This window comes from Cinclus cinclus, chromosome 16, assembly GCF_963662255.1.
Source record: "Cinclus cinclus chromosome 16, bCinCin1.1, whole genome shotgun sequence".
Classification (NCBI taxonomy): domain Eukaryota; kingdom Metazoa; phylum Chordata; class Aves; order Passeriformes; family Cinclidae; genus Cinclus; species Cinclus cinclus.
In genome coordinates, this window is record NC_085061.1 from 9,070,505 (window position 1) to 9,096,572 (window position 26,068).

Here is a 26,068-nt window from a genome sequence, read left to right on the forward strand (position 1 = left end):
GTTCTTCATTGAGCAATTTTTACTGGGCTTTTTATGCCACTGAAAAAAATCTGTAGAGGGGCATAAAAATTCTGATCAGCAAATATCCCTGTGGATAAACCTCTTTAAACCAGCTATTTTTCTTACAACACTACTACATCTTCATCAATAGCTTGCTGTTCAGGAATAAAATTTACTACCAGAGTAAGTGTTTCAGGAACTGGTGTCATCATGTTTGTGGATCAGTTCCTGGTTATCTGCTAAGATGACCAAGGAGCTGGAATGGTTTCACGTAGAGAGTTGATAGCAATGTTACTCAACTGATCATTGAACCCCTTCTTTTACTTCTTGGAGCTTGTAGAAACAAGGAATTGTTTTCCTTTTGCCAAATAATTAGTACTGCTGCACATTCAGATTCTTTTTTGCATTTAATATTTTTACATATACCAAGGTCTTCAGTTCAAGGACATACAAGGTCTTAATTTACAGAATAATAATTTATGTTTTTGTAAGTTACATCATGGCTAAGCACTCAAGCCATATCTACACTACAAACTTTGGCTGACAATCAGGGAGAAAGGTGTGATTCTCATCAGCATCACAATGCAAATACCATTATACTGAGGGAAAAAAACCACCCCAATCTCTCCTTTCTGCAGAAACATGCTCAGAGTTTTGCTGGTATGAGTTAAAGCTACACCATGGGAATATCCTGCTAGTATCCCATGCAAGCAGTTAGCCTGGCAGTGCTCCTAGGGGTGCTGTATCTTCAATCCAACTTTTATTTCCTCTTTTTTCCCCCCTTCCTTTCAACTGTTGTAGTTGCACAGCTCCTTTATTTTTGTTTCATCTGCAAAGCAGGCTACCACATTTTCACAAAAGGAAGTATTCAAAATGGTAATTTAAAAAAGTTTATTACATCAGTGAATTAGCAAATAGTATTTATTTCCAACAAAGCCACATTATCTTTTTGTCTTCTTTCATCTAGATTTAGCTGCATTTAATAGTAGCAAAAATGGGACTATAAAATGTAGAATGGAGGTGAAATGAAAAAGTTGAGATGTAATCTGAGGACTATTCAAATACAATGTACTTCCAGCTCTTCTACCCAAAATGCAGCCAATTTGTGTACATTTATGCCTTACATTTTCATATATTTGCTATAGAATGCAAATATTCTATACCCAAATAAAAACCTCCTACAGGATAAGGAGTGTCTTTAATTGTGGATTCTGTTAATGAATTGGTAATAATACAGCCTCTCCCTTTACAGACAAGGTGACATTAACTGGAATTATGGAAATGGTAATCAAATGCACTAGATGGGATGAATAATGGAAATACTCAGACTTTCTATCTACTGATACTCCAACTCACCAGGTGATTATTCAGTTTAATATTAAATACTCAGTCCAGCCTCAAAATAATGAAGTTATAAAATCCCACATTAAGTTTGCTCAACAGTGGAAAACTGATGCTGGAACATCATGTAGTCTTCAGATACATTTCAACGCCTTAAAAAAATTTTCAAGGACTTAATAATTTAGGAATCTAACTATAAGTATTTTCCAATAATGGTCTTTGCAAATTTCAAATCCATGAGCTTACTTCAAGAAAGCAGTCAGATATGTGGAAATGTCAGTCCAGAATATGAACAAGACAGTAAGTTTCCATGGCTTTTAAGTTCTTGATTAGTTTTAGATCCAAGGAACCATGGGTTTTGTTCACTTGGTAGAAAAAAAAAGTTAGTTTTTAAACTCAGATTTACCAAAAAAATAAAAGCCCAGAGATTTGCAGACATAATAAAATTTATTTAAATTCCATGCATTACGGTTGCTACAAGTGTAGTCATATGAAACTGAAGGACAATAACTTCTTCTGTCCATACAATGTAGCTGTAAGTGAAATGAATGGGAGTTCCACAGTTACAAAGAAACAAACAAAACAAACCAAAAAAAAAAAAATCCCAAAAAAGGTAAATCTGTTTCAGTTTTGAGTTTCAATTCAGATATAGTCACTAGACTGTAAACTTTTGGGGGAGAAGATGGGCTCACCAATTTTACAGCTGAGAATGTTTAGTTTAAGATATTCTGAAGAAGCTCAGAAGATACCTTTTAATAATTACTACTAATACTCTGGAAAATGAAAAAAAATCCCTTAGCCTTCATCCTAATTGTTAGAATCAGGACAGCAATTGCAGACAGTCCATTTTCAAAGTGCAGCTAAATAGGTTTTTATTATGCAGCTCCTTCAAGTTGTACTGAGTAAGCTTTACTTTGAACCAGTTTTGCCTTAGTTTCTCAAGAAAAACTTCACTGGTCCTCATAAGCTTACATTGCTTTTTGATATGCAAAAATTTACAGACTGTGCTTGATTCTGACCCTCCCGTATTTCAGTATGTGCAAACTCTTAGGGATTTAAATAGTCTTTCTCCCTCTCAGTTCAGACTGATCTTTAAAAACAGCAAAGGATTATCCAGTCCTCTACATTAAAGACAGGGTGAACTGAGTAATTTATGTAACTGGCACTTTTTAATTGGCCCAGTTCTCCCACAAAATGTAGCTCTTATAAATACTAATAGGCACTATTGCCACAGATTCTCTTTAGTTTTTCAAGTTTCACTGATTTACTGGTTGTTAGCATTTTCTGCAGTTTAGAATTTAATAATGCTGAACTTTCATAAAGACACAATATGTAGTTCTAGCTTTCAAAATTGACTTCCTGTGTCTAGTAATGATGTTAGGTCAACCTAAATTTGCTGAAGATATTAACAAATGTAAAGCTAATGAAGGTGCCACATTTGCATGAATGTTCTTTCATTTTCAGAATGCATTCAAGAAAGGGAAGGGGCAAACCTAATTATTTTAATACAAACTTGGTTGAGTGCCCAATTGCCTCATTTAAAACTGTGTGTGTGGGGAGGCTGAGGAGTTTAGAAAAGTCCAAGTAACCAAATATCTGGGTTACTGGGAAGTTAAAAAGCTAATGCAACTGCGTTACATCTGGATAAAAAACATTATTCAAAAGCAATTCCAATACCGAAAAAGATTTCAAATTGAATAGTTTATTAACATGGTAGTCATCTTTGTAACATGTGCACACACACTCGCACACTCTGAATGATCTGCCTGGAAAAAAGAGGTCTTACTATAGATGCTGGGGAAATTAAACATTAAAAATCCCTTAGATTTTCATAATTATAGGCAATTATGTCCACATCACTTACAAAGCTATTGCCGAATCTTTCCAAGGAAGCAGAATTTGGGAGAAAAAAAAATTCTTTTTGGGAAAATTCAACAGTGGCATAGCAGAGCTCTCAATATGAGAAAGCTGACATAATGTGGACCTTTGCTGTGAAATTTGTCTTCGCAAAATATGGGGAGAAGTTTATCAATGGGCAGAAAATAAGACGGCGGTGTGAAGTAGGCTTTTGCTGAGTCGATTTTCCTCACAGTATTGTGCGGGGTCATTGAGAAAAATGCTTAGTCCTTCTCTGGAACCAGTTTCAGAACCTTTCCAATTGCAATGGTCTTACCTAAACCAAGGAGACAAACAGCAGAGTTATACTGACTGGGAAAGGAATGTAGACGTCTCCAAGAACATGAAAACTTGCCCCAAAATACAGGTTCTCAAGTATTAGAAATCACAGAGAATAAATTATTATGTTGTAACATCGATGTATTTTAAAAGCAAGATCAAATTTTAAAAATAGTAAGCCTGCTATTCTGACAGCAAAGAACACAATGTGGATTGTGGAAAGCCTGCTTCTACACTCATCTAAGGAGAAGGCAAGGCAGAATCACTACCAGATCTGTTTACTGCTTTTCAAATAATTTATTTTAAATGCATCCCACAAATCTGTGAGTTTTACTAGGGTGTGCATGTTACAGCTCAACATACAACCTCCCTGATACTTTTCAACTTTAAATAGAGGAACTATGGTATTCATATTGTAGGTGGACGTTCCAGGACACATTAAAAAAGCAGTGCTGGTTATTTTTCCAATTCAGTTTTTTGTTTCACAACACACATTTCTGTACATTACTCGAATAAAACCCTCTCTCTTTTACTAGTAAGGACTCTGCACAATGGCAACAATTTGCTTAGATTTACTTTTCCATTATTACCCAGAGAATGATTTCCACTAGATAAAAGCATTTTAATACCTCACTGCCATGCAGCTCTGAGTTCAAATAAGTTTTTGCAGCAGTCAGTACCTGCTGCTGAAGCAGCCTTACCCTCATCCCTTAAGGTGAAGCGACCCATCTGAGGGAAGTCTTTGAATGTCTCAAGGCAGATCGTTCCTGCTGTCCTTAAACGGGCAATGCAGACTTGATCTTGTTTCACAAAACGGGGCCGTGTCTTACTTTTTTCTCCTGTTTTTTTGTCTACCAAGCAGATTAAGGCCTGTATAAGAAAAAAGAATAATCTGTGAGTGCTAAAATAAGGGTTATTTTTCTTTACAAACAATTTGTCTAAGAAAGAATATACTTACAAATATATGAAAAAGTTTGCACGATTTATTCAGTCATGACATAGACCACTTTTCAGAGGGCTTATGCTAACAGTTACAGCCATTTTTGTTTGTGTTAGGGCACAACCAAGAATTCCATTCAAGGCTGGAGTTTTGTTTTAGTTGCTCTACAGATGTACGACATGACAGAACTCTTCATCCTAACAATGGGATTATTTATATTCAGATCACAACTTAAAATGGCACTTACTGTTATCTCAACTTCTTCAATACAGGTGTGGATGTGCAGCACTGCATTATAACCTGGGCAGATAATGGATTTGTGCTCAATTATCACTATCTGTAAAACAATTAGAAAAAAGTGCATTTTTCCTAATTTCGTTTATAAAAGAACAGAGAATAATCAATGCAGAGCTATATTAATACATCTATTGAACAATAAACACACAAATTTTTGTCAAAGAGCTAAAATTTGTCAGTCATTAGTTTATAATATGAAAGTAAAAACTGAAGAACTGGACTGATGAGGTCTTGATTTCACCATTATAAGTACCTAAAACTTCATTGAGAAGTTACATTCTAAACAACTTATATTTTAAAAACTCAAATTAACGTCAGTGTTAAGTATGTATGTTATTGCCCATTTAGCAATATGGCAGTGATTAAGAAATCTGAACTGAAACTTCAAATTACTGAAGTTTTAGATTTTGCAAAACATAAAATATCTATGGTTTTTACCCCTCTATACAGCAATTAAATGTTGTTACTCTACCTGGGCATCAAACGTGCGTCCAGAATGACAAAGGTTGTTGAGATCACAGAGAATAAATCCTGGAAGGATCTCTTCTTCTTCAATTCCCTTCAGTCTGATCTTTAGATTTTCACCTGGGGCTACTGAGTCAGTTTCTACATCATCAGAAAGGATTCCAAGAACTTCCACATTGTGCTTAAAGAAAACAAACATGTAGTTTAGCATTGTGAATATTTTAGTCTTGTACAAAATAACTGCAATATAACAGTATTTAAATAAATAATTCAATTACAGTTTAAGTTCATTATATTTGGTTCTGTCAAGCTTCAGAACATTTAAAATATTTGAATGATGAATTACTAATACTTGAATTTTTTTAAAAGAAGGTTTTTCTTTTTCAAGTTTTTTTCCTGTTTCCCTTTGGAGGAAAGAAGAAAAGGGAAAGGGGGAAAGAAATAAACCACTAAGCAACGTTAACTCACAGCCAGTAAAAGGTTTAGTCAGCTAACTGTACAAACATGAAATAAAACCCAGTTGAAGTGTGATGATTTGTAGTGCAGCAACTGAGTTTACTAAGGCAGGAGAACCCAAGTTCTGACTGCTAAGGAGCTACACACACCCCCTGTGCCCAGAAACATCACCCATGTAAAATATGACAGCTTAGTTGTGTTTAATAGAGCAACAGAACATTTTCTGATTTAAAGTAATAAGTATCTAAGAACCAAGTGTCTTTTTTTATGGTAGTAAATTCTTAAAATATCTAAACCTGACCATACCTTGTTTGGCATCATCACAAGCTGTTGTCCTTTGCAAATAGAGCCCGACTCCAGCTTCCCAAGGACCACAGTGCCCATGTCCTTCACAAAAAGAAATCATTACATATCAACTGAAAACATTTTCCCAAAGAATCCATTCTATTTATGATTTACGTCTGAGTTTGATTACTTAACTCTATGAATATCTAGCACTGCTAGACTTAGTATTTTGAAAATTATTCTCATTACAGATTATAAAGATTACAGATTTTTGGAGTTTCATATAATTATTTACTCCCCCTTCCCTCCTCTATTCTACATTTGGAAATGCAACACTAGCAAAGAAAAAATATACCCTCTAAAAGTACAGTAAATAGTCCTTTTACTGCTTTCTGAAAACAGCCTCTTTATACTTTCTGTGTTATTTTAATCTGTACCTTATATTTATCCACAATTGGCAGCCTGATTGGTCCATCAACTGAACGGTTGAAGTTTGGCAAATTATCCAGGTATGGAATAAATGGTAATCCACTAAAAGAGCAGAAAGCATTTTTTTCAATTTCTTGAGCACCCTTCTATTTAAAAATTATTCAGAATGGATAAATGCAGTCCAGCAAACAGAATCATTTTCATTTTGTCATCATTTAGAACAATGACCTCTAGACAGCTAAATATATTATAACACCCCATCAGTAGTGTCCACTTTACCCCAACCAACATATTAATACCGAGGAAATGCATGTTTTAAAGTTACATTACAGGCAAATTTAACACAAATTAATTATTCCTTTGAGACTCACAACAGATGTGCAATGTATTTTGGAAATATAAAACCATAAGGTAGGTCCAAATATGATTTCCATTAATTCTTTTTAAAGTACACTGAACAATATTGAAAACCATGCCATCCACTGAGAGACATGGCTTGTCCCTAATTATAATACAGCTTCAAGCAAACTGTTCACATCAATTACTCGTTCTAGCAACATCAGCTGCAGCATCACTGGCAAATTCTAGTGCTCATAAGGCACTGAACTGACACAGCCAAGGAACACTGCTAATATTTCACTCATCTTCTGCAGTTTGCAAATGCTTTTCATTGGCACATTGCATGGCTGTGTTCTTGTTGCTCTGGCTGTATTTCCTCAAGCACTTTGGCACACAACTACAACATACCACGCTCTGCTACCTCTGAGCTTCACTGAAGCATTTACTTTTACTGAAATATAGCAAATATTCAAGTTGCTCAATTTAAGATACATACATATACCAAGGACAGAATTCTGACTGTTCTTTAAGGTTTGCTCCAGTCAGTCCTGAGCAGGGCATGAAATGAATGTCCTTTTTGGGATTGAAGCCAACTTTCTTCAAAAATGGCACCAGTTTCTCTTTACATTCCTCATATCTATTAAAATGACAAGCAGATCAAGGTAAATTCCATTTATTCCAGCATAACATAATCCTGTGCTTTAAAAAACACGCAGACATTTCAGTTGCATCAGTTAAGTTACTGTGTGAGCAGCAAGCAAGCCTAATGAAAATCTGGAGGCCTATTTGCATTTTCTCCGCAACCTTCCAGCACAGCTTGGTGTTGTCTGTTCCCTTACTCCATAAAGCATTGTCAGTGCTCTCCAGACACTTCAATGACAGGGCTGGGGGAGCAGCAGCACAAGCTGGAACTGCTCAAAGCAGGAGATCCAGGCCAGCACAGCAGGACTGACCACGCAGACACATCCTGAGGTCATGCTACAGGCTGCACTTCAGTGCTGGCTTGGTCTCCTCCAATCTCCTACACAGTTTCTGGAGGTTTCATGCTATTTATTTCTGTCACACTGCCTCCTCTCAGTTTGGGGTGAATTCTGTAATGTCAGAAGGTTGGGGCAGGACCAAGACAGAGAACTGGGTGTGCCTTAGTTTCTTAGTGAAGCAGGCTGACATTCCAAGGCTGCACAGGCCCTCATGGCTTCGCACTAAAACTTCCACAATTCTGGGCAGAACACACAGCAGGTTCTCTGACAACTCTGGCAACCTTGACTACTGAAAACATAATCACTTCTTTTTCTAGACTCAGTGTAAAGTTTCCAAGTCAACAATTAAACTATGCTAGAATGCATGGATCCAAGCAGTTGACAGTGAATGCAGGAGCATAGAACTTCCAGCTGAATTGAGAGGCACTGTCCTAGGCACTGAGCTTCTGGTTTTCCTGCCAGTTTTATAACCTCTGTGTTTAGTCCACCAGTCAACCATTCTTTTAGCAATAATGGCATACAAAAATTACTTTACCTAGGAATTATTTTATTGCACTATCTGTCAATGAAGATTAGTTTTTAAATATTAAACTCACCTTTCATTACTCCAGTTTACAGTTGGATCATCCATTTTATTAATAAGAACTATTAAATGCTTTACACCTGCTGTTTTTGCTAACATGGCATGTTCTCTTGTTTGTCCACCTTTCTCAAATCCAGTTTCAAACTCTCCTTTTCTTGCAGAAATAACCTAGTTAAACATACATACTTTAATAAAAGCTCTACAATTATCTGAACAGAACAATCAACAATACTGCCTTATTAAAAACATTTGGGTCATGAGACCTAGTAAAAACTTCCAACATGCACTGGTATATCCTCAGTATTACCCATTAGTTTCTGTACTGACATGTAAAAATAAATCACATGACACCTGTGGGACAGCTTTAAGAAGTTGTTAGATCACTCCAAGACTCACTCATCTCAGTAAATGTAACATTTGAAAATTCTGCCTGCTGTAACGAACCAAAAGAACAAAGCAGCAAACAAAAAATAAAAATCAGAAGCGTAATTCCACAGTATATGCAAAAGGAAAGTATCTGATTTGTCCTTACCAGCACAGCAAGATCAGCTTGAGAAGCCCCACCAATCATATTTGGAACAAAGCTCTTATGTCCAGGAGCATCTAAAATAGTGAAGTGTTTCTTCTCCGTTTCAAAATAGGCACGACCCACTTCTACTGTTTTACCTTTGTCTCGTTCTTCTTGGTTTGTGTCTAAGGCCCACGAAAGGTACCTAAAAAAATCCCAACCCAAATACTCCATTGTTGTATTAATTTTTATTAAATTTATATATAATTTGTTAGTTGCAAGAGACCTTTTATTTTGGCTAATTTTTTTAACCACCTCAGAATTGCTAAGTCAAGTACTTCCATGACCAACAGTGATTTTGACTGATTTGTGTGCACAGTGAGCTGCAGAGCCCATTGCCAGCTCTCCTTCACATACCTACAAGGATTCAATTCTAAAAATTCTCATAAACAATTTTCATTTTCTAAGTTCTTCAGCTATGATCTAACCTCAGATAATTTAAGTTTTGCCTCAGAGTCAGAAAAACCTCAGAATCATATAGAAAACAATTCTTCCTTCTCAGCATAATTAAGTAAAACATTAGTTCTGATTTGCATATATAATTATTGAGAATTATAATTATTAGTTCCCATTTATTTGCCCATATTAAGCAGAAGTTGGCTATGAAATATACACTATCTTTATTCACACTATCACAAATATTTTCATTATATTGACTCTTGTCCCGTCCTAATAATTTTTCCCACTGGCCACCAAGAAGTTAGCTTTCAGTTAGATAAACTGAAATTTAAAAAAAAAAAAAAAATTAGCTCCTTCAGGATTTGTGAAAACTGGTGAATATAAAGAAGAAAAAAATATACTCTTACTAAAGATAAAGAAGTGGTGATAACTCCACTGAACTGGTTTAACATAGCAATATTTTTCACCATTAACAGCAGCTTGTAGATATCCTTAGTTTTTGTTTTGTAGTGGCTGGGTGGTGTCTGAAGAGATGCAGCTTGGAGATGGCTGCTTGGTAAAAAGAACTGTGTCACCCTTTCTATTCCCCTCTCACACACACGGTTCAGTGAGTTCAGGTCAGTGCCCATCCCTGAGGGCTGCTCTAGCCCTAGGGAAGTCTTTAGCTGCTCCTTTTCCAGAGCCCTCTGAACCCCCATTATCCTCCAGCCAAAAAGACAAAGCTTTCAAAAGGGAAACCCATTTTGCAGGAGTTGATTGAAGCAGAAATCAGGCTGCTACATGTGCTGTATATACACACACTGCCCCCCAAAACCCAACCAACCAAAAAAAATCAGAACCTAAATCAAACAAGAGGCCCACAAAAAATCCACCCAAGAGCACCATTTTGCCTGGAAGAAGTCAGGGCTACTGAGACAGAGACTAAAACCAGTTTCATTTCAGTTAAGGGCAAAGTGTGCTACTGTCTTCACAAAGTTCATACCATGTTTCTCTGTTTTTTTCTTTAGCTTCTCTTTCATATTTTTCAAGTGTTCTTTTGTCAACCATTCCTGTCAAATACCTAAAAAGAGGGAAAATAAAAGTGCAATTTTACACAAAGCAGAAAGGTATTTCCAAATAGTTAAATACTTACACAATCCCTACAGATTATTATGATTGGGAAATAAAGATATTAATTTTTTTTTTAATCTTCACAGAAAGGACAAAGTTTAACCAATATTATAAAGCCGTTTCAAATTGCATTTTAAAACAGACAGAAAACCAGTCATGTTCTAAGAAAGTGATTAATTTTTAAAATTTGATAATGTTTGCTTTTGCATAGTTGCTTCTATTAAGTGAAAATCCTATAGCAATAACATTAATGTGCTGGAATTAAGAAATACAAAGACAATAAGTACCTGAATTGACAAGGATAGAAATATTCTGTTATAAAATTATTACATATGCTGACTAAAGCCACAAAAATACTACTCATTTTAATTTATGTTTTTTAATTCACAAGGACAAGAAATCTAAAAATTTAAGAGTTTCCTTACATTATTTGTCCTCCAATAGTTGACTTGCCAGCGTCTAAAAAAAATAAATGCAAGTTATCAACAATGCACAATTCTAGAAACAGCAGACCATTACGAACTAAGTAACCTAGTTTATTTCCAAATGATTCATTTTTTGAACCACAATCTAAGTTTTTGGAAGCATCTTGCACCTTCCCTTGTTCCCATCATAATTTGTTGTCAATTAAATTACACCAAATTTTGAACATGATGTTTTCATAAATATAAGTTCAGCATTATCCGTAACTGAAACCTCATCAAGCAGTAATCCAGCTAAAGCCAGGGTCAAGAGTGTGGGAAGCTCTTGCAAAATCCCCTTCCCTGCTTCCTTTATTCCTTGTCCCTAACTTGTGTGCTGCTCTTCGATATTGGGATATATTTCTGCCCACAGCCCCTTTCCTTTGTCTCTCCCCATTCTAAATTTACCCAAGGACTAAGTTACAGTACTTTTAAGGTGATAAGTAGCTATAGAAATGAAAACACAGAATTTACTCTATAACTTGTGATTCAATAATTCTTCTCTGCTTCTGACACGACCCAAGTTTTTATGAAGCTCATTGAAACTATTAAATGAAATATTTTGCTATAAATCTTCTTTCAACCATGAATTATGTCAAGCTATTGTTGTAACCTCTCAGATTTTAGTATTTAGAATAATAATTTTTGAATCTATTAGCAAGAACCCTTTTTATTTAAATAAGCAGAAAAGAAGCATTGTTTTCTGATTTTGTTCTTTAGATCGTAAACACAGATGTGTCAGTTCAGCACTCAACAGGAGCAGGTACTTGAGAAATCATGAACACAGGCACTGTTGTGTCCAAGAGAACACACTCTTGGCACTCTACTCCTGAAAAGCCTTCAAATTTTTCATTTTCCAGAGCAGCTTCATTATAACGAATGCTCCTGTGAGCCTCAGGACATGGTGAATACAAAGAACAGCATTAATTTCTAATCTTGGAGTTCTAGATAATACACAAGAGCTAGATCCAATTGCTTCAGCTTCACTTACAACTCACCTACGTGTCCAATGAATACTACATTTACATGCTCTTTTTTCGGAGCACCTGGAGGTGCAACAACAGATTTCGGTTTTGGTATTTCCTCCTCCTCTTCCATCATTTCCTGAGCGCTCTCTTCAGAAGGCCCCGCATCCCCTGCAGGACCACCTCCTAGCTCTGCTTCACTGGGTTCTTCTTTGTGATCCCATGACTCTTCTGGGGACATTTCTGTCTCTCCATTTTCCACTAAAAAGGAACCACAGATATGTTCAAACAGATAAGGAAATTTAAAAGAATTACCCTGGGGAGAAGCCCCTGCCCCAAAGGTACAATCACAAGGCTTTAACTACCAGGGCTGTTAACATTTTCCTTGTGAAAAAGGGACAACTGCTGCTTGTTTCTGAAATTATTAACACCAGGAGCTTTCAAGCTAGCTTGTGTGCTGATATAAGAAATCTAGGATACAGAAACTTCTGTTTTAACAAGGCAACAATTTTCCAAAGAAAAAGAAAATCTGAAGATCCACTCAGATCACCACAGTAGCCTGGATCCACAGACACACACCATATGTTTAGAAAGCAAAGGACAGGGATTATAGTCTAAGTCCACTCATAAGCCACATCAAAACAATGAGAAATATATAATTTCCATGTTCTGATTGCTCACGTTGCTGACCACTTTAAAGTTTTTTGCTAATCATCATTCCACACATGTTAATGGGGCTATTTTGTAATATGAAATTATTTTTTAATAAAGCACTGATCATTTTACAGTGTCCAAGTAAACCAACTGCAGCTCTTAATGTATACTTGTGTCCAATTACTTCTTTCCTCACCCAAGTATACAGATACAACAGAAAACACCAAGGACTATTTGTAAATGTAAAGGCTCTACTATTTTGTTTGCAGTGATTCAGCAAAAGTAGTGCAGTAGTACATTATAGTACTATTATAGTGAAAAGAAACAATTCTTGTCTTACCAACAGATTCTGAAATTTCCATGTTAACAGCAGCATTTGAACCTAGGAGAAAAAAAGGGGGAAAAATGAATCATTAAAGACATATACCTACCATGACAGTAATCAAGAACAAAGAAAAATGAGTGACTAAATAAAAGGATAGTTCAGATGTTTTGGCACTTGCCAAAGCTTTTCAGTATACAGGTTCATTTTGAAAGTTCTACTTTACACTAGTTTTATGATCTTCCATAAGCCACTTTATGAGCCTTTCTCAACTGCCTATAAAATAGTAAAAAAAAAACTACAGATAATCACACTACCTTACAAGAATAGTACGAGAATAATGAAGATTGGAAAAGGTTCACAGAGATTTAAAAGAGGATATTATTTACATTATTTTTTTTTAAACTGTGTAATGAAGATTACCAAAAACCTTACCTTCACAAGAGGCTGTCTGCTCCTCTGGAGAAGGCTCTACAGGTGCACCTGCAGAGAAAAATAAGTTTATCTTTTAAAGTATAATGATGTGAAAAATTTCCAAACTTTGCCATAAAAGATCATCTCCCAACTTTATTGCAAGAAGTGCATGGAAAGAATAACCACTTCCCTCCCTGCCAAGTGGTACTAAACACAGCCTCTAAGCACAAATACTGCTAAAGAACAGTGCCTAAACATGGTGAAAATGATTCTTCCCACTGCATGGAAAGATACACTTAAAGCAAGCAATTTTTCTATACACAATATTTTACCTGCCCATCCTTTTTGAGCTGCTGCCTATTGGTAAGTGTTAGTGTCTAACTGGTGTTTAAAAACATCAAAGCAGTTTCATGGTATCCAAGACACAATGTGGTGTCACAACTGCAGGGAAAGGGCCTGCCAGCTGCTGCTTACAGCCATGTCTACACTGTTCTTATGCCTCACTTCCACTAAATGTTGAGTAGAAAACAGAAACAAGCTATTAAAAACAAATTCTTAGCATTTTCTGTAGTTATTAGGGTCAAGGGATGATAAACTCATTCAGATGTCTGGTAAGTTTGCCAGTCCTCCTTAACACCACAGCACAGTCCCATTACATGGAGGGCAATCTCACTGCTCATGTGTATCTATCAAAGCCACAAGCATCCTTTTTTGGATAAATTACTCAACCCTCTCATGCACTAAACCATGCCACTACATTTTACGCCGAGGTATAACTAATTATTAAACCTACAAGGAGTGATACATTCCAATTAACATACCACTCAATGTTTTGGGTCATTATTTCACATGATCAAGGGTCCTTTTATAACTACCCTAAAACATTAACCTACTTAGCCTTCTCTTGGTAAAAGTTCATAATGCTTTGAAACAAGTTCATTATATTTTTCTTTCAACCACAAAATTCATACCCTCTGTTTAGCCGTACCCTAGCTCTCCTTCAACTGAATTCTAAGCACAGATCTTAGAGCATCACTCGCTCTATACGCATGATGGGACATAAAGATGAAACAAATCCCCTCAAAAGAATAAATCCATACAGAGAAGGACCTGATTCTAAGCCTCTTTGCTTTCGCACTGTTTGCGTATTTGCTGCAGACTTCTCTAAAGTGGAGCAGCGCCGGGAGAGTTGGCAGGGGGCCAGAGGACAGGGCTTTGCAGGCAGGGTGAATGTGGGTCACACCACACCATCCCGTGGCCACAGCCATGCCCGACTGAAACATTCCCTGCACTCCTGCCTTGGATCAGACATGCACTGCACTCCCAAAGCAAACCAACCAGACTTTAAGAGATTTATTTAATATAGTCAGTAAAAGCATAAGGATAGAATACCCTTAGATCCTTTTAAAGAAATGATCTATCGCTCCCATTTGGCAGCTGGAAAAGACTAAAATCAACCCATTTTTGAGAGTGGTAAGCAAGTGGCACAAAATCTAGGTATGAACCTAAAACCTCCATTTTGTAGCACATCAGAAGATGGTTGGCTATTTCCCACATGCTGTGGTTGGGATGCATAAATATTTTAATTACAATATAATTTCAACAAGCTTTTGATTTCGCTCCAGAAGTTTGGCTATAATGAGAAATGTATAATTTGGAAGTATTAATGCAGTTGCCTTGAAACAGAAGTTCTACAAGTGGTTGTAGAGCTAAATAAAATACATTGGAATATATTTTATAAGAATATCAATGACAATCAACAGCATTCATATAAACCCAGTTTCTACTTTCTGGTCTGCAATACAGCAGGTATGCAGATGGGAAAAAAAGTTTCTTCACAACTAACAGAGAAGAAGTAAAAAAAAGTCCCTCTGTAAAATTTTGTACAGGTCTGGCACATGAGAGTTCTAAGACAGTTTGTGCGTGGATGCTAAAGGGTACTAGTGCCACACCACTGGGGAACAACAGATAATCAGCTATAACCACAGCCATTTATTCAACTCTGGTCACTGTGGTACACAAGTGGCAGATATGCTTCGGAAGAGAAAACTGAGTTATATCAAACATACATTGTTTCTTCAAAGCAGAAAGAAGCATAAACCACTCACTAAAAAGAATTATTGTTAAGAAACCAAGTAAATAAATAAAGAACCTTAATTTCAAAACTATCATGCTCTAAGTGACAAAAATAAACTCTTTCTGCAGTAATTGTTTACTTCTGATCAACAATTCCAGGTTGTCAGGTTATTTCAGACATTGGAACATTTCAGACTAAGGCTTTACCATTTACTCTGTGTGGAAGTGAACAGATTGCCTGAAATGTGCCTTAAGACCATCACCTGAAAAGAAGGATGCAATCCTACTGCTTCCTTAGACCACAGGGCTGGTGCATTTTGGTCTGTCACTTCTTCTCATTTGTGAGATCATTCAGACAGGAATCTTTTATATTTTATCTTTCTGTAGGGAATCTGGTTTTAAAGTCAGGACACACCTTAAGTGATGCCAATATTTTAATGCCTCAAATGACTGGATTTACACATGGTGACCAACTTACACCTAACCTTACTCCATCTCTCCTTCAAGCCCTAAGTCAAGAACTGCTGTTGCAACCTTATCCATGGTATTACATGGAGTGCGTGGTTTATCTTTAGTCCTGCTCAACATCAGAGCCTTAGGTCATTTTTTGGAATATCTTTGTTGTCAATGCCAAAGGCAAAAATGGATACAGATGCTGCATTTATCTACTGGTGCCACCAGACAATAACATTAATTCAGAGTCTTCTCTGGAAAAGGTAATGGTGGGGATTTTTTAAAGTGTAAAATTCACTGGAAGAGTATGCATACTACCAATATAGAGTCCAAAATTGCACAACTTGTAAAATATGATGACTGATCTCTTTAAAATACATCTCATGTCCTAAAGAACCCACTCTGCCTAATTCATTCACACAGCATTCTATTACAGCTGATGGATTTGTTGCCTATCACACCAAGTTTTGTACTTGTTTGCATTTTTGTTGTACAATCAAAGCTGCACAGGTACAACAAATTTGAAGTTATCACCCAACCTGTGAAAATACTGTTTTAAAAGACAATAAGCCAGGAACTTTGCAGCATTAACATATTAGAATGCTTGCAGATAAACAGTAGAAGATTGCTTTTAAATTAAATTTATATTAAAATGTAGCACATATTTACACAATAGTCATACACTCTCAACAGTTTTCATGCATTACATAACAGATATTTGCCCCCTCTTTTTTTAAAATGAGAGCATAAAGGGAATTACAGCAGAGTCAAAAATAATAGTCTGCATCAAACACACACAGAACGAAAAGCAGAATAAAAAAACCCCAAGAGATTCTTAGATAACAAAAACACACAAAAATTATGTCAAGCACAAATAAGTGCTACAGCTAAACAAAGTGCTTTATATTCAATACTTAAAATTGTATAGAAATGAAAGATTTTCATGAGTTCACTGTAAGGCAGTTGCTTTGAAAGTTAAACCCAAAATTATGCTCCTCTCTCTGCCTTGCTTTATAGCCTATGCCCCAGCTTCACCAGTTGACACACTAGTTTTCAAAAGGCACCAATGCAAGAGCAGCTTTAATAGTTTAATGTAACTCTGTAAAAGTCACCAAAAAAGTTACCACTTGTTTCATAGCCATCTGTTTTTATTACACGTTAGCTTAGTAAAAGACCCACCTTTTTCCTTTCCCAGTGAGGACACACCTTAAGTTTATCTTATCTAAGCTTGACATGCTTCTTAACAACTAAGTTTAAGAAAGCTTATGGGGATTTTCTGAAGTCCTCTTTTGCTTAAGGCCAAGTATTTGTGCTCAGCTGATAATTTGATTTTTAAGACAAATAATCAAGAAACCAAGCTCAGTATTTCAACAGTTCAGGATTCCACTGTGACAAAGATCTCTCATAATGCACTATCTGTAGTATAACCCATATTTTTAGTATTGCATCACATGTCCAAAACTAACTTTTGTACTGAAATACAATCATTGTCATCTTCCCACAGACCTCTTAAAAACATAGGCATTAATTTAATGGATTAAATTATGACTGCTTTATTTCTTCATAATAAAAAACACAAAATAAAACCATATTTCTATTTTAGCTTCATACAATCATCTGCTTCTTTTGCTTGTATAACTCTCATCACAAAACAGGAGAAAAATGCCAAAATTCCTTAAGTGGAACTGTAAAACCAGATTATAAATACAATCCAATAATTATCCCACTTTATTTTTGTGTTCATTTTGATAGAGCAATCAAGTTTTAAGGTAACATCATGCTTTCAAACACATTCAAGCAATAGCCCAAAGCAGAGTGCCAGACACAGGCTGCCTGTAGCCCCCTGGACAGTTCATGCAGTGCACAGCCAACTCCCAGGGGTTTGTGTCTTTTACTGGAGTCATGCAAGGCCACCAGAGTGATCAATTATTCTAACAGGAACAACACAATCCTGGACACCTTCCTGGGGACACTTTACATGTAGACAAAGGACATCTGTGTAACACAGTGGCACCCTGAGTGCATCACACAGGTATTTTATACCTGATCACCTGTCAGTGCCAAGACATCCAGCCTTTCTCTGCACTGTTTTAGAAGTGGCTGTGCAGCTCATCTGTCTAGAGAAGCTGATACAGAAGACTGCTCTAGATAGTCAAATGCCAACTCAAATCAAATTTTAAGATAAGAAGAATTTATCCCATATACTTGCATTGACAATACAACCCTGATTTGCTGCCATGTGAGCAGTTCAAGTTTGCAGTTCTGAAGGATTAACACTAGCACTACCAACACTTGTGAGGAAATCATAGCACATGGCTGTTCCAAGGCTGACATGAACAACCATGTAACCCTTTATTTAACACCACAGCCTCTTGAACTGTGGGCCAGTCTTAGACAAGCCTTTTCTAGGCAAGTTCACATGCAAAGTGAAGTCTTTTGAGGACTGAAATGTTGAAGAGTGTCACAGTGTAAAATGAGATAACAGGCTTTGGGGAACCCAGTGGTACAGATAACTCATCATCCTGCTCTGGAAACAACAGGTTTTAGAACTGAAGCAGAAGATACTGAAACTCCACCTCTTGTGTCTGACTGACATATGGATGTCCCAGCTGCTACAAGGTCAGAAAAAAATGAGGGCAGGAGAAAGCAGGAAGAAAAATGCAATATCCATTGATTTACAACACTTGAAGGCTGAGCATGTCCAGTTGCTTGAATACAACTGTTTCAGAACTGACTACTGCAGGCAAGTGAGGATATTTAGGGAGCGAAACAAACAGAGGCACTGAATCTTAAGCCAGATGTTTGCTTGGCTCAGGTCTGTAGGTGCAAGTTGTTTAAAATGTAGCCATTAACAAAGACGTTTAGAAATCCATTTGAAGTGGTCAAGAGAACTACCAAATTAAACAGCAGCCCTAATACCACCAAAAGGACAAATGCTCTTTCCTTACACCAGCTGCTGTGTGTCACACTTTTTATTCTTATTACTTTCATACTAATGATGCTTTTTCTCTTGCTATTGCCACTGCATACTTCAAATCAGTGAACAATTCAGGTTGGAAGGAATCCCAGCAGTTAGCTAGTTTAGTCTCCTGCTCCAAGCAGAGTCAAGAGTGAATACTTCAAAATTGTTTCTGAAAAGAAAAACTAACACAAAATACAGTAAAGACCATACAAGGAAGCTGTGATAAATCTTACCAAGAATCCTGTGAGTATTCAAGAACTATAACAAACATTGAACCACAAAAATGCAATTGATGCTACATTTTCAAAACCAATTTGATTCTCTCATACCAAATTAAAAAAATTAGGAATCTTATTAATCGGAGGTTGGTGTTAACTATTCTGAACCATGCCTTGATACAGAAACAAAGAAAAAGCCATCCAAATGTAATTATCTCCTACATACAACTACAAAATTAATAAAACATAGTAGAAAAAGAAGTCACAGAAGGTACAGCAGAATGAAGTTGCAAGGCACAGTTGTGACCATGAACATTTAGAGGCCCTAACACAATCTACTGTCATTTCATTATCACACCTGGCCTTAATTTAGTTGAGTTTGCTAGTCCAGCAACTGCCAGAGAGTCTCTCCAGAAGTACAACGTGTCTGTGACACCCTCCCAGTTCACCTGTCAAATAACTGTGCTGCAGCCATGGCTGTCACAGGCAGAAAACAAAAAAGTCTTCACATTTCCAATAGAATCCAACAAAGACAGTTTTTAGACAAATGAGTTTGACTTGGACACAATTTGATAAAAGCAAGTCCTCACAGCTACAACATTTAGAACATACTGATTTTAGCATATTCCTTAGGTTCAAAAATGTAAATAATATGCTTTTCCCATATAATCAAATGATAATTTCAGAATTATTTTGGAATTAAATGATGTCTGAGCAGAAGCTATATTGGTGGTAAACAGCAGTCAGCTTCCTAATAAAAATTTACCCATCAAAAGAAAGCAGTTTTAAAGTAAGCTATTAGGAATGCAGGTCTCCAGAGTTTCTCAGTTTTAGAAAGTTATTAGAAAGTTAACATCTTATTCCATAAATGGCTTCTAAGAGTGCTCCTTCTGTGCTCTAAACATAAATGACAGGAATTTTATTCAAATTACTAGAAATAGTAAGTTAATGTGCATGAAAGGAAACACTATTACACAATGCAGCCACACAATGGAATCAGTCCTGTGGAATTTTTATATTCTATGCTGCTACTACACACTTATACTGATCTATAATGGCCTTTGAATTACTAAGGAAGTACAAAACCTCACCAAGAAAAAGTTCCAAGAAGAAAAGCACTACTAGAACTTAACTTTAACACTGGAATTCCTAAAGTGACACCCAACCTTTTAGGTTTCTTAAGGTTTAGATTAATCAAGGCTAATTTAAGCTCTTCCCACTACAAACCATGTAATGAAGAATGAATGTCACAGAACACCTAATTCCCTATGGGAACAAAAGCAAACTGGGTTGCTGAAAAGTAACCAATTCAGCACTATTGTCTAATCACATGTTGTTCTGACTTATTTCCAGAGCAACCTCCACCTAGTTCTTCCAGCCAGGAAAGTAGTTGTCACCTTATGCAAACATCTGCAGGGAGAAGACTGTCAACTACCTTCTGTAACCAAGCACATCAGACCTGGAGGAGTATAGTACTCCAGTACAGTACAGCATTCTAGTTAGGAAATAAATTGCTTTTTTTAACTACAGATTTTTGTCTGCCTAACCTTAGGGACATTGAAGCTACTTAGAGAAACTCAAAATCCTAAACCTTAAAGAAGATATAGTAATCAAGGTGAATTCAAAGCAGGTAGATTATAGCACTATGTTGGAAATGTACTCATACACAAAGACACAAAGCAAAGCTATCCTGATCACTCCAGATGATCACACCTAATCCATGAAGTCATCCCTAATTTCTGGAAAGAAAAAACTCATCACAGGCCACAGAAGTAGCAGAAGAGTGAAGAAATAATAAGTAGGTGAGGAGATGTAGTTTAAATTCCTGCAAGAAAAACCCAAACTATAAAAAGCCTTCAATGAAACCTTACAAAAGCAGCCAGGAGAAAAAAAAAAATAAAAATTATCCAAATAATATTCAAAGCACTAAGAAAGCTTCCAGTCATAGTATTGATTCCATAGTTTAAAAACCCCAAACTTTCAAGCCAGTATCTGAAAAATACAGGAATGGATTTTGAAGGTGCACCACGTGTTCATCATAACCCCAAGCTACCCAGTCTACCTCTACATCTGTGAATTTAAACAATATACATTTATTCTAAATGGAATTTGAGAGCCTGCCCATGGCTTCTCTGAAGTTTATTTTAATGCACTTAGACACTGCTTGCCTGCACAATACATGAGCTACATTTCTGCTAAAAATCAGGAGTGTTGAACAGCTCTAGAGAACATATAGTCTAACAGAAGGAATAGGTTAATATTTTGTTACAAAAATATTAAAGCATCATATATAAAAGTTACAGATTTTAGTTGCTAACAACTACTAACTATAGATACTAGGGAGATCAAGACCAATTAATATATTAAGGCAAAACATAATAAATAATAAGACACAACCAACAGGCAATCATGCCAAACATAATGTAACAAATAGTGAAATTAAATTACTAAATACCTGAAACACTAGCTTATTTCATATACCAATAGGGATACAGGAAATCATAGGAAAAGTTAGGAAGATGTCAAACTCCTTAGCTGCAGGAGTGACATTAAAACACTACCACAAGCTAAGCAGCGTATCTGATGTTTGAAAGAACCTTCAGTTTGGAGCTGGAAATGGAAAAGTAGCTCTCCTTTAATTTCCCATACGCAAAGTAAATCTAGTATAAACATTGATTGCGTACACAAAGATCCTTTTAAATTAAAAGCAGGGTAAATTTCACGTTATTCCATTATTTGAGGCCAGCTGGACCAAACTCCTTTCCCTACTAATCCTTTATCGGCATTATGTTAGGAAAAAGAATTACTTGATATAATCTTCAAAAAGACATTTAAGATAGATCTGAGCCACTGGGAGCTGAAGCAGTGCTTTTCTCCCCAGCAACACTAAATTTATTACCTCCAAAATCTTCCACAACTCCTCGAGTATTATATGTTATATATTATATATATTAGATATATTATATTTATTTTATATATTATAGGAAGAGAGAGTAGAGCTATGCGGTTTTTCTCCTCACGGGTGACCCTTTCGAGGAAGGGTCCCGGCGAATGGCACACGGGATCCACGGGGAGCCAGAGCACCCCAGTTCCTGCCGCTCCGAGGGCAGAGCACCCGCTCCCGGCGCGGCCTGGCAGCACAGCCCGCAGAGCCCCGCATCCCGCCGGGCCCCCGCGAACTCGGGGGCTGCCTCGGGGCCGACAGCGGCTCCCCTGCGGTGCTCCGCGGCCCCGCCGCCCCTTCCCCAGCCCCTCTGCGCGCTGGGCTCCCCCCGGCCGTGCCCCTCCCGCCGGGGAGACCCTCCCGCGGTCGGACCCTGCTCCCGCCCCGGGCCGTGCCCCCCGCGCCCCTGACTCCCGGGCCGCCCCCCAGCCCGGCCCGGCTCCTCTCCCGCCCCGCGCGGCCCTTTCCCGGTCTCCGCGGGCCCGGCACCCTCGCCCCGCTCCCTCCCAACATGGCCCCCATCGCTCCCTGCCTCCCTCGCCCTCCGCGGTGCCGGCCCCGCGGTTACCGAGCAGCGGCGGCGGCGGGAGGCCGGGCGGGGGCGAGGGCGGCGGCAGGCCGGGCGCCGGGCCGCTCCGCAGGAAGGACGGTACGAACTCGGCGGCGTGGACGTTGGGCACGAAGGGCTTGGCGTTGACGTTCAGCTGCCGGCTGAAGGCCGCCCCGAGCAGCTCCTGCTGCGCCTCGGCCTCCGCGGCCGGCGGGGCGCAGCCCGGGCCGGCGCCGCTGCCCGGCTCGATGTCCGCCTGGTCCCAGCAGTCGGGAGCCGAGTCGCTACTGCTGCCGCTCCCGTTCGCCTCCATTTCGCGGCGGCCCCACAAGGCTCCGCGGCCCCGAAGCGTCTCCCGGGTGAGAGGGGAGCCGGCGGCGGCACCGACTCAGCACTCGCTCCGCCGATTCCGCGTGTGCTCCGCCGCCCCGACGCGAGCGCAGTGTGGCCTCTCAGGCCGCCGTACTCGCTCCCGGCAGCCTCTCTTGCCGCCATCGTAGTAGTCTTTATCTCCCCCGGTCCTCCTCCTGCTGCACGTCCGAGGGGCGGCGCAAGAACTACAATACCCGTCATGCCGCACGAACGCACCCGCGGCCCGCCTCCCGAGGACAGACGGGAAATGGAGTTGCCTGCGTTCCTTGCGCGCTCAGGAACTGCAACTCCCGGCGCTCCCCACGCGCGCCGCGAGTCCCTGCCGGTCCCGCCCCCTCTTCCAGGGGGCGCGAACGCCTCAGGCGGGACAGGAGCCGCCCGGGCCAGCTGCCGTCGGTGCGAAATGACTCCGAACCCGTCCTGCAGAGCAGAGGTGCGGAGGGACAGGAACCGCCCGGGCCAGCTGCCGTCGGTGCGAAATGACTCCGAACCCGTCCTGCAGAGCAGAGGTGCGGAGGGACAGGGCAGTGCTGGCGGCGGAACTGCTGGGGAAGCTCAGGGAGCACGCGCCCTCCCACGGGATGCAAGCTGCCCTACCTGTCCAGATAAAAGCGGTCAGGATGCATGGAAAGTTCCAGTTTTGGTAATTCTATAGGACACTTTACCTTGGTTGTTACCATGTAGAAAACCCCATCCACTTAAGCCAGAGTCAGTAGGACTTTCCAAATACTGAGGCCCTCCCTCCACTGGTACGACTCTTAGAAGTTTTTAAAGCAAAACCTCAACAAACAAACCCAAAAAACATCGCTTGAAGTTAAGTATATTTGTAGTAGACAGCGCGAAGCAGAGGGGAAACAAGTAGATTTTGGTTACAGGGCTGCAGGAGGCTGCGGCAGCATTTTGTCTTGTAAGGTACAGCGTGTTTATAACTACACAAAGCAAATACTTGGGAGTTTCTTGGAGTGCTGACATGCGAGGACTGAGTCATCTGCAGCATAATTCATATTAGAATACTGTAGGACAGATTGCAGAGTTGTTTGAAAGCAGGTGGTCTTAGAACTAAAAATGAGAGATCTCAATTTGGTACAGAATCCAGAGCAGTTTTTTGGTTGGAGAGCCAAAGCTCTCCTCAAGAGTCATTTGTGTAATGTAATCCTGCCATGAGAACCAGAGGGTTTCTGGCTGCACACCAGCAGCAACATGTGGGCCATAGACAAACAAAAACTTCTACGTGTTAATGGAAATTTGCATTTCCAGCAGATCATATCCAGGGAAAACATTAGTGTGCAGGGTAGCACTTATAAAGCAAACAAAAATAAACCCACCCCATACCCCCCGCTGCAAGAAAACCCCAAACACCTAAACCAAAACCCTGCTAACTCCGTATCAAGCTCATTTTGGAAGAAAAAGTATCACTTATGAGAGACTAAAAACATCTGCCTAAGTGGAAGCCTTTCCTTCAAGCACTACCAAGAGATTAACCCTTACCCTATTCTCTGGCACAGAGTTACTCTCCAGTATTCAGACATTGTCAGTCTCTATTCTTCAAATTGAGTATAACTAAGGAAAAGTCTCACCTGTGCTACTGTTGTAATATTTGGAATTTTGTCAAGCTACAAGTAAGTCCCAGCTGTGCGTGGCAATCACTTTTCTGTTTAACAAAAGGAAAAGAAGTATGCAGTTAGTGTTTGTTTTCTTTCTGTTCTAACCTTTGCTTCTCAGGTGACTTTTATTAACCAAGAGGTGTCTGATACATTTCATATAGTATGGAAACAAGGTAGCAACATTTCAGCACTCAGGGGTTACTAGTATTGAATAACAAAACTCCAGTGGGGAGCAAGCTGCGTGCACTCTGCTGACAGAGAGACTTGTTACTGAACATATTTTACTGTCATTATGAGCATTTAAGAGCTCAGGTTTGTAATGAGTGCAACGCTGTCTTGCAAGCTTGTGTTTTGTTTGAGCCCTGACACAGCCTACAGGTTTGGAAAGCCTTAACTGGAGGCAGGTTCTGCCTTTTCAGAGCAATTAAGGTGTACCTTAAAATGACCAGCACAGAACACAGAAAGCAATCCGTGCACATATTTTGGCATTCTTCTTAAAGGGTTTTGAAACTAAGCTTCTTTCCAATGGCTTCTCAAGCACAGAGTTGTGATAATTTTTTGTGGGGAGTAGGGCCAAACATGCATTTGATCAGAGGTGCAGAAGTGCATATTACCACTGATTTCAGGAGAACATAATTAGTAGTTGTGTCTCGCAATCTTTCCTCCTTCCTTGACAGGTACTTATTCCTTAGGTACTTGCTAGGATATGAACAATTAGTCCACAGAATTTCAGAAGATGCCAGATGTCCTTCAGAGTGTACAAACCTGTTTTGCAGGCTGTCACACATAGGAATTGTGTAAACTCAAACACTAAATTTTTTACAGGGCTAGTAGTTTGTTTTTCCACTTTGGAACATCTGGTACTCAAAACAAAAGTGGAATTACGATAATTTTACTGGCAAAATATCTACTGGAGTGTGAATGGTCTAGTTTGTTTGAGGTATTAAATCATTATAAAAGCTTTTCTTGTTTAAATCTCTTCTGCATCAAAATGTTTAGAATAAATATATCAGCTCTTCATTTAATAAATACTAAAATGCTTTTCTTATTGAGAAACACCCATATAAATCCATCCTCACATCATGACTGAATTAAGTGATCGTGACTGTCTAGAAAAAAAAGAATCTGACTCAGCTTAGGGTTAACATATGATGACTGAGGAACAAAGAAATTCTTCCCCCCACAACTGCAGTTCAGCCATCCTTGTGCTGCCTCTGAGCTGTTAGACCCTGTGCTGATTCTGCCCAGCTTATTAAATTTAGTGGCAGAACAATCCACTTTCTTTTTCCTCCTGGGCTACTCAGATGAATCAAGTAAGAGTCAGCTGACAAATGCCAGGGCTGGTGTAAAGTAAGAATGGGGAACAGGACTTACTTTTGGTGAGAGCAAGTTATTAATACAATAAATTATCCCAAGGCAGCTTCACCACTAGTTTGCAGCCTGTGGTGAGTCAGTCCTGCAGCAGTGAAATGGAGGGCCTCGTTCATATGATATTAGGAATAGTGGTCTGTGCTTTGGTAGTGACTTCCACCCAAGCTCTCACAAGCACTTTGTAGCCTGGCAGGGTCGCCTATGAAATACCAGTGCTTTAGCCATGTGAGCTGGAGCAGAAGAGAAAGATGTATTCCACTGGAAAGCTCCAGACAGGTTAACAGCTTAAAGAAGTTACTTGCTCACCCCCAACAGATAAGTTTTTAAAATTCCAC

General features: G+C 38.9%; 1 protein-coding gene across 3 annotated transcripts; it reads right to left on the reverse strand.

Annotated features, from left to right (window-relative positions):
• Positions 1–411: 411 nt before the first annotated feature.
• Positions 412–22,805, reverse strand: GSPT1 (G1 to S phase transition 1). 3 transcript variants are annotated; one of them, XM_062503950.1, is made up of 15 exons: positions 22,288–22,805; positions 13,205–13,252; positions 12,788–12,829; positions 11,827–12,054; positions 10,793–10,826; positions 10,240–10,317; positions 8,823–9,003; positions 8,304–8,458; positions 7,224–7,364; positions 6,397–6,490; positions 5,981–6,061; positions 5,226–5,399; positions 4,704–4,793; positions 4,218–4,386; positions 412–3,514 (listed from the first exon to the last, which is right to left on the reverse strand). In XM_062503950.1, exons 1-15 carry the CDS (start codon positions 22,697–22,699, stop codon positions 3,462–3,464), a joined length of 1,980 nt encoding a protein of 659 aa, XP_062359934.1. In that variant the 5' UTR covers positions 22,700–22,805; the 3' UTR covers positions 412–3,461. The 3 variants fall into 3 exon arrangements, with proteins under 3 accessions (XP_062359934.1, XP_062359936.1, XP_062359935.1); XM_062503952.1 differs by having other exon boundaries at positions 414–3,514; positions 22,405–22,805; XM_062503951.1 differs by lacking the exon at positions 412–3,514 and having other exon boundaries at positions 3,530–4,386; positions 22,405–22,805.
• Between the last annotated feature and the right edge of the window lie 3,263 nt (positions 22,806–26,068).

Bases quoted from the DNA above. Each gene is read 5' to 3' on its own strand.
- GSPT1 (XM_062503950.1), bottom strand. From the start codon at position 22,699: ATGGAGGCGAACGGGAGCGGCAGCAGTAGCGACTCGGCTCCCGACTGC. The intron at 6,062-6,396 runs GTACAGATTAAA...CTTTTTGTGAAG, and splicing joins CAATTGTGGATAAATATAAG to GACATGGGCACTGTGGTCCT. The intron at 5,400-5,980 runs GTATGGTCAGGT...GTTTTCTTTAAG, and splicing joins TTGTGATGATGCCAAACAAG to CACAATGTGGAAGTTCTTGG.